Consider the following 8,071-nt stretch of genomic DNA (forward strand, 5'->3'; position numbering starts at 1 on the left):
TTTAAAAAAAAAAAAAAAAAAAAAAAAGTCTCCAAGCACACCAGTTCAGTTGAAGGAAAAACACCCAGTTGTGTTTTGAAGGATTATTCTGCAGTATGGAGAGAAAATGTCCAGGAGCTTAGTTAAGTGTTTGTCAAGGGATACATGTTTATTTCTGTTGCTTTCAAAAGTAGAAAGTAGGCTATTCAAGACTATCTGCAAGGCCAACCCTGTCACTATTTTTTATTTAATCAAGACAGCACTTTCCATTTGTATTTGTTAAAAAAAAAAAAAAAAAAGGCAGTTAGCAGCAATAGCAGTAATCTGTGTTCTATTTAATAGCAAGTGCAATGCTTATTATTCAGTAAAGGCCTGTCTTCTGTAACAACTGCTGTACAAGGTAGCTTCTTGGAGTTTAATGGACTTTTGGGAACCAAAAAACCCCAGTTTTTACATGGATTTAAGACAGTCCTTTCATGTTGCCTATATATAGATTCCTGTAGTTCATTAAGCTTCAGCAGTATCAGGGAGCTGAAGCTTGTTGTGTTTTAGACTTCTTTTTTTTGTCCCTAGCATTGAAGTTCAAACACTTATTGTGGGCAATGTTTTATAATTAGAAAAGCTTTATGGGGCAAACATGAGGCATCGCTTGTGAATAGCAATACCGTACCTGGAAAAACAATTAAGATTGACTTAGTAAATTGCATTCAATTATGCTCTTATTAAATGCATAATTAGATTTCAGAACAGGTTGTGACATCAAATTAATGTGTCAGATTTGTACTATTCTGCTTTAGGTTTTTGTGCCTAGATTTAACGTTCTTTATAAAACTAAACAGTTCATGAGAGCGATTCTTTGTTAGAATGTTATCTGCCCAGTGTATACTATAGGTGTGCCTGTAGTATATTGCAAGTTAGCATTTTAAAGAAATATAAGTATAGCTAACATAAATCCTGTTATGTTATATGGGATTTGAAACCTTCAGTGTTCTAATATAATATGCTAATATTCTAATCTAATATCAATAATTGGGAAAGATAAGCAAATGCCTGCAAAAGACCAGCGTTTAAAAGCTATGTTTTTGCTCTCATTTCAGTTGGCCAGTTGTACTGAATAAGCAATAGACTGGAAGTGGTTCTTTTTTCACTGAGTCAGATGACTGGTTTTCTTCTGTTTTTCACTCTTGCATTCCTTTGCCCTATGGCATTGATTCTGTAACCATTTGTACATTGGAGTACTCATTGCTGTAGTGGTTTCGGTGGGGTAATTGACATGCATAAACCTTTTTGGGTTCCTGGACTTTTTTTAATACAAGTGTAAATGATTACACAAGAAGCAAAGCAGCGAAAGAATCCGATTCCATGTCTTTCTCTGTCACCATTTGTCTTCATATCATAGATTTTAGAAACGTTACCTCTCAAGAATAGGGAATGAAAGTAAATAAGTAAAAATATAGTTAATTAGGAAATACCTATTGCTGGCTTTTTATTCCTTTTTCCATGATGACTCTCTTAATAAAATACCTAAGCAGTCCTGTCTGCCCTGTAATCATTTATGTCTGTGTTGTTAAAATGTTCATCTCCAAAGAAACAACGTGCGAGAAAGATACCTTGTGCACACTGTTATAAAAGGTTTATATTTGCCCATCTGATGGTGCAGTTGTTATGCTGCAGTATACCTTGTAGGCTGCATGTTGAGCTTAGAAAAGTGCTATCATTGTGTTTCACAGTTGTAGTTAAAGGCACATATCCAGAACTCTTTCTCTGTGCATTGCATGTGACTACTGTAGTCCACTTTGGCATAATACATAATACATTCTCATGTTTCTGTCCCGTTAAGATGCATTTCCACTGAAAAAATAGAAATTTAGGAAGTCTTGTTAACTGCACGTTCTTTAGCTTTGATTTTTTTCTCCTGTACTCAAAATGGCTTCCTTCTATTGCAGTTAAGTTAATGTTGAGAAATGTAGTTAAAGCAGGATTAAAGTCCTATTTTCCACTTCAGTGATAGAGTTTAGTGTTTGAGTTTAATACATATATTCAGAGAAAAAAAGGAATTTTCCATAATTTTGGTTAGCAAAATATTTATATAAAAATGTGCCACCCCCCCTGCAGCAAATAATCTTTGGTTTCCCAAAGGGAAGGCCTGGTCTGACTAATTTTAGTATGATGTGGGACACAGAACAGCACAGCGCAGCACAGAGAGGCTGGGTAGGATATGTATACAGTGGGAGGCATAGAATGTACGCAAACGTTTACCCTCCCAGGAGAAAACTCCCTGGAGTGATTTAACCGTGGTTGCTCCCAGGTTATTTTTCTCCAGGAGTGGCCATCTTACTCTAGGATAAGAGTCCTGAGAATCTGCGTGCTCATGGATTCTCCTGGGAGAGCAGCAGCTCTCCCAGGTGAAACAATGTCTTTATGTGGCCATAGAAGAAGAGTGGCCAGTTAAGACTGTTTGTGCCAAACCAGCTATAGAACCAGTTGCATGTAGAGCCACTCTCGACTGGTTTCCCAATTGATTCTGAAACCCAGTCCACTGCCCGTATGCACCAACCGCCTAGTCCTCTCTCTTCCTCTTGCTCAAGTAGTAATACTTTTACCCTTTCCTGTGCCACAGAAAGATGAGATGTTATATACTACAGGTACTCTTCACTTAACGTCATCCCGGTTAAGGTTGTTTTGTTACTATATCACTGATCTATTAGAGAACATACTTGTTTAAAGTTGTGCAGTGTTTGGTTGTAACATTGTTTGGCCTCCTCCTGCTAGTAGGTAACTATTCTGACATAATTGGATTCACTTAACATCATTTTGCTTAGTCGCATTTTTCAAGAACGTAACTATGATGTTAAGCAAGGAATAGCTGTACAATCAAAGCATTCTTTTTCGGTATCCTCTCTCAAAGTTAATCATCTGTTGTCAGCTCTTGAATCAAGTCAAATGCTTTTTTGATTTTCAGTAGAAAATCAGTAGATGTAAAGGAAGAGAGGAAATGTGTCTGAATGTATATAGGAATATTTGTTAATCTAAGCAAATGTTATATATTTTTAGATGAGAAAGAAGAGGGAATATTAGGGAGCATACTTCTACCTAGTTTTCAGATAGCTGTGCTTTCTCCTGAGGATCATATTAACCGTAAATATGCTTTTAAGGTAAGCTTTATCTATTTTCATTTTAGCATAAATAGCCCGGGGTTGAGACCATTTCTTTACTATATATTTATGCAAGATGGATAGAAACTGCCTCTGAGATTGGCTTTGCATGGTACTGTATGCACTTGATCCATAAATATAGTAGGACCATGTGTTTGTTGTGAAGGCAGGCATGCACAATTGTTCAACTTGAAAAAGGAGTTAACAAGGTATATTTAATTTCTTAGCAAGTCCTTTATTTTTCGTTCACTGCTCTTTATGAGCATACCTTGGTATCATAGAACTGCAGTCTTACTTCATAGCTGGATATATATTCAACTCTTAATAAGTGGTTCTTTGGTCCTTTTTTGGTTAGGGTACGCATGCAGTTGCTATCCTGTTGATGGATAAAAGCAATTAACATATTAGTTTAGTATTTTACTCACAGTATCAGACACAATATTTTGTTATAAATGTTGTTTGGTAAATGTTTTAATCATAATTTAATCATTTCTCTCCCAACATGGAATTTCGTATTTTCGTATTTTGGCTTCATTAACTACGTTTGGCTGTTCTTAATGACTGTTGAGCTACACACTGCTGAAAATTATAAAGGTAAATGCAGATGAAAATTTACTATACTGTTTAAATTATAGAAGTGTACAACTCTGTTTCTATACTGAACGTTTGTGTTTTATAGCAATCAGTATTGGGTTTTTTGATAGCTAAAGGAAACACAAAGAGATGAAATGCAAGATGCATTATCAAAGAAGTAACAGTGATAAAAATTCTAACTAATTTATTTGTTAATATAATTGCACTAAAAGAAAAGTTCATTACATTTGCATTATATTATTTTAATAAACCTAAAAATAAAGCAAAGATTACAGAGTGTACAAATAATAATGGTATTTCTCTTTTTTCTTTTACAGAACCTTATTTTTGACTGTGTCATTTCCAATCAGGCAGCTCATCCAAACATGAGGACCTATTATTTCTGCACAGATACAGGGAAGGAAATGGAGTTGTGGATGAAAGCCATGACAGATGCAGCACTTGTGCAGACAGAACCTGTGAAAAGGTAATATGGGTTGACCAAATGTCACTTGGGTTTGATTCCATTCATTTGTATAATTAAATATGGCTTACAATCTAAAGTCAGGCAGCTAAGGTGAAACCTAGGTAGTTTTATGGAGGTCTCCAGATGGGAGAATAGCTTTGTGAGGTATATTTTTAATGTATAAAATTCCAAAATGTTGTATTTTCTCATATACCACGTGCTCCCAAATAAGAGAGACGCGTTCTTTTTGAAGGCCAATTGTAAAAAAAAAAAAAAAACTTTTTCAAAGCTTAGAGATGGCTTTTTTACAGCAAGATTGTTCTGTAAAATGGTTGCCTCTTCTCCCTGAGATAGCAAGCAGACAGCATCAGAGACTGTCATTTACCCTTTTGCAGCTGCTGCCAAAATGAAAGTTCAGTACCAGGGATCATGGTGGACTCCATCCCTGGTTACCTGATATCCCAGAAAGAAGGGACAGACATTTTGCAGCACAACCTCTCCATACATCTAATCCTCCATGCTTCTGTTCAAGAAAAGGAAATCAGCTTCCCTGCTCAAGATGCATACCTCAGTTTTGGAGGGCTAATTTTTTGGGGAAAAGGTACCTGTGGTATATGAATAATATGGTAAGAAGATAAGCTGTTCACTCTTAACCCTAAGTAGCTCTTCAAGCTAGTGTGGTTGGTGTCTTTGACCAATAGCACACAGTGGAACAGTGTGGCTAGTAATATATCCAGTCATTTACTTTTGTGGCTCAAATAACTAGTTACCATTTAATAGCTGATTTGGCTTGTGGCGGGCTTCAGAACAGGTTCAGAAGGATGCTTGAAGTTACTCTGGATCCACAGAGTGATGGTTTACCTCTTTTCACAATTGCTTCCACATTACAGCTCTCTTTCTTTTGTTCTGAGGTATGTTGTGATTAGAGGTGCACCGATGTGTCTGTCTGATATTGGATTGGTACCGATATGAAGAGACTTGTCTACCTTGGACTGATGGGGCTGATAAGTTGGCTGATTAAATGTCAGTGCTGCACGCAGCATGGAGCAAAGCCAGCAGCATGGAGAGCTGCCTCTAAGTGGAAGGTCAGAAGGCGAGGGGGGAGGGAAGGGACGTGGGGGGTGCAGATCAACACCCCCTGTGGTGAGGGAGGGGACAGGCAGGTGCTGTCCAGGCGCGGCATGGGGGGACTCCTGGCACTGCTTGCACTGCAGGGGGTGGCAGCATGTGCCCCCAGATCTGTGGCAAGGCACGGGCTGTAGCTGCAGGATGGAGCTGGTACTGCGTGGGGCTTTTCTTGCTGGGGACTGGGCTCGGAGCAGGATCCAGCAGCGGGAGGAGGCTGCAGCCAACTCAGATTTCACTATAGCTCCACTTCCAGCCCTGTGCCACTGCCCGGCACAGCCACAGCTTTTCTTGGCACTTGGGTGAAGGTGGAGCATTCAGCTGGGGCTGTGCCAGGTGGTGGTGTGGGGCTGGGAGCGGAGCTGCAGTGAAATTTGGGGTGGCTATAGCCTGCTCCCAGCACCACTGGAGCCCACTCTAAGCCCAGCCTCTAGAGAGAAAAGGCCCGTGCAGCACTGGCTCTGGCTCCACCCCACAGCTGCACAGATCTGGGGGCATGTGCCCCCCCCACCCTCCCAGGGTGCAAGCAGCAGCGGGAGCTGCCTCCACCCCACGAGCCGCGCCTCGGTCCTGTACCCCCTTCCCACCCCAACTGGGCAGCCCCTGCCACTGCCCTCTCCCTCATTGCAGGGGGTGTTGATCTGCCTCCCATACCGTTTCCCTCCCCCTCCCCTTCCACTATTCTGGACTTTCCATCTGGAGGCAGCTATATCGGATATTGGATTGGTATTGGCTGATATGCCTCCTTTAAATATCGGCTATCATGGTCGGCCCCCAGAATCTCTGTTGGTGCACCCCCAGGTTGTGGTGTAGCATTTTCTGGGCTGGAGTTTAAACCTTTGTAGTTCAAACTAGAGCTGAAAAAATGATTTCAAATGATTTCCCTCATTTTATGCTGCACATGTGTTCCTGGCAAACGGTGTATGACTCAAATTCCAGTAAAGGGAACCCACTTTTACAATGTAACAAATAGGGATACATTCCAAGACCTTGACTGTATTTGACCCCCTGACCCATTTCTACCACTGTTACAAGATAATTTTGGTACTCACCAACAGCAGACAGTACAGCTGTAACTTCAAAAGCAAAGGCATCAGCTGCCCTGAGCAACCGTCACAGTTGCTGCTGCTGGGCAGCTTCATGACTCATAGCTCCCGAGGCGCCGTGCTGACTAGGCTGGGCTGCAGGGGCCAGTGCTGCAGCATGGCCCAGGCACCTCCACCCAGCTTACCCACCCCTCTGCCCCCCACAATTAATTTTTTCTTCCTCCGTCAATGGTGTCATTTCCACAGTGCACTGCACGAAGCAGCTGACTGTGGGCTTCCACCATACCAATCACGTAAGTGTGAATTTACCTCGCATATAATGAATTTTGGTATAAAAAGGGTCATCACATAAGAGCGAATTCTCACATACAAAACCCGCATAAAGTGAGGGAAACCTGTACAGTGTTTCCAGGAGCTTTGGTGATACTCTTCATTGCTTGTTTTTTATCTGTTAAGATTTTTTTTCTCTCATGTCTTCCATTGCTGAGCTTTATCATGGTAACTACGATGAGAACCTCATGATTGTTGAGAGCTTTTAAGTTTCTACGTTTTTTTCAATGATGGGGAAATTGGAACATTGGTGGTTACTGATGCCTTGACAAAACTGGTGTTGCCATCATTCCATTTAATTCATTGGTAATGATGATGGGAAATTTCATAGGAAAAAAAATTGGTAAATGAGGGACAAAGAAAGAAGGGACATTGTCTACAGAAAGATGGGGTAGAAAAGCCCAATGCAGCACACACATGGTATATTAAACATGCTGTTGACTTATTCCAGCTTCAAGATTCTTGTGTCCTTGCTTCAATCAGTGCACTGACAAAATTACAAAGTGCATTGAGAATGGTCTGACCAATGATACTAACAGTATTTTGAAGGCATTCTGATGTAATAGGTGGTAATATTTTGAGAACCTTTCCATTGTAAGCATTTTTACTTTTACTTGTAGAAGTGTGGAAGGAATTACAGGGATGACTGCAACAGTTCAGTATATACAGGCTATTAAATTTTAAGTCTAACTAAAAGAGGAAAAGGTCTGAACTTCTACTTTTATCTCATCCTACTGTGTCTGAACTATGCATTAGTAATTACTGACCTGCTGTTTTTTGCACTAGGCAGATTATTAAAATAGATTAATAGGAAAATATTATTCTGTGTCTTCTGTGGAAGTTAACAGTGCTTTAATTTCAGTTCCAAGTAATGTTATACAAAAATGTATGCCCAAAATTACTAACAAGTTGTAATCTAAAGGAATAAAAAATGGCAGGCCAAATTTTAGCAATCCTTTCAATGTCAATATTTTATTTCTGAAGGAAAAGTAAAAACAAAAATTGAGGAAGAACAATAAACAGTTATATAATTTAGAGACTTCTTCTGTTTGCCTCTTAGAGCATTTTGAGAGACATTACACCTCAGACATGAGTCTGCCCTGGAGAGAGGCACTTTTACGTAGGTAAACTGTTTCCAGGCTTGATCCCTAAAATCAGTCCTTCTACTGTATATTGTAGGTAACCAAAACCATTTATAGATGAACAAATTATTTTCATTTACGGATAAGTGAGTCTTGTTTGGGTTAATCATGGATAATCTAGCAGTATATTAATGGATGAAGTGAGTAATCTCAAGTAAACCCTGTGAAACCAAAGGGTATATATATCAGTTAAAAGAAGTTTTAAAGTATGCATTATTTTAAAGGTGGTACTTTAAAAAAAAAAAAAAAAAAAAA

The 8,071-nt window shown here is 39.5% G+C and overlaps 1 protein-coding gene across 5 annotated transcripts in view; it reads left to right on the forward strand.

Annotated features, from left to right (window-relative positions):
* PLEKHA5 (pleckstrin homology domain containing A5) overlaps positions 1 to 8,071 on the forward strand; it is a 157,280-nt gene that overhangs the window by 67,880 nt on the left and 81,329 nt on the right. For all 5 annotated transcript variants that reach the window (XM_019515613.1, XM_019515612.1, XM_019515610.1 and 2 more), the window contains exons 6-7: positions 3,034 to 3,134; positions 4,079 to 4,194. In XM_019515613.1, the coding sequence (XP_019371158.1) occupies positions 3,034 to 3,134; positions 4,079 to 4,194 (217 nt within the window). The remainder of the gene's footprint in view (positions 1 to 3,033; positions 3,135 to 4,078; positions 4,195 to 8,071) is intronic.

This window comes from Gavialis gangeticus, unplaced genomic scaffold (assembly GCF_001723915.1).
Source record: "Gavialis gangeticus isolate Ggan-Ray unplaced genomic scaffold, GavGan_comp1, whole genome shotgun sequence".
Taxonomy (NCBI): domain Eukaryota; kingdom Metazoa; phylum Chordata; order Crocodylia; family Gavialidae; genus Gavialis; species Gavialis gangeticus.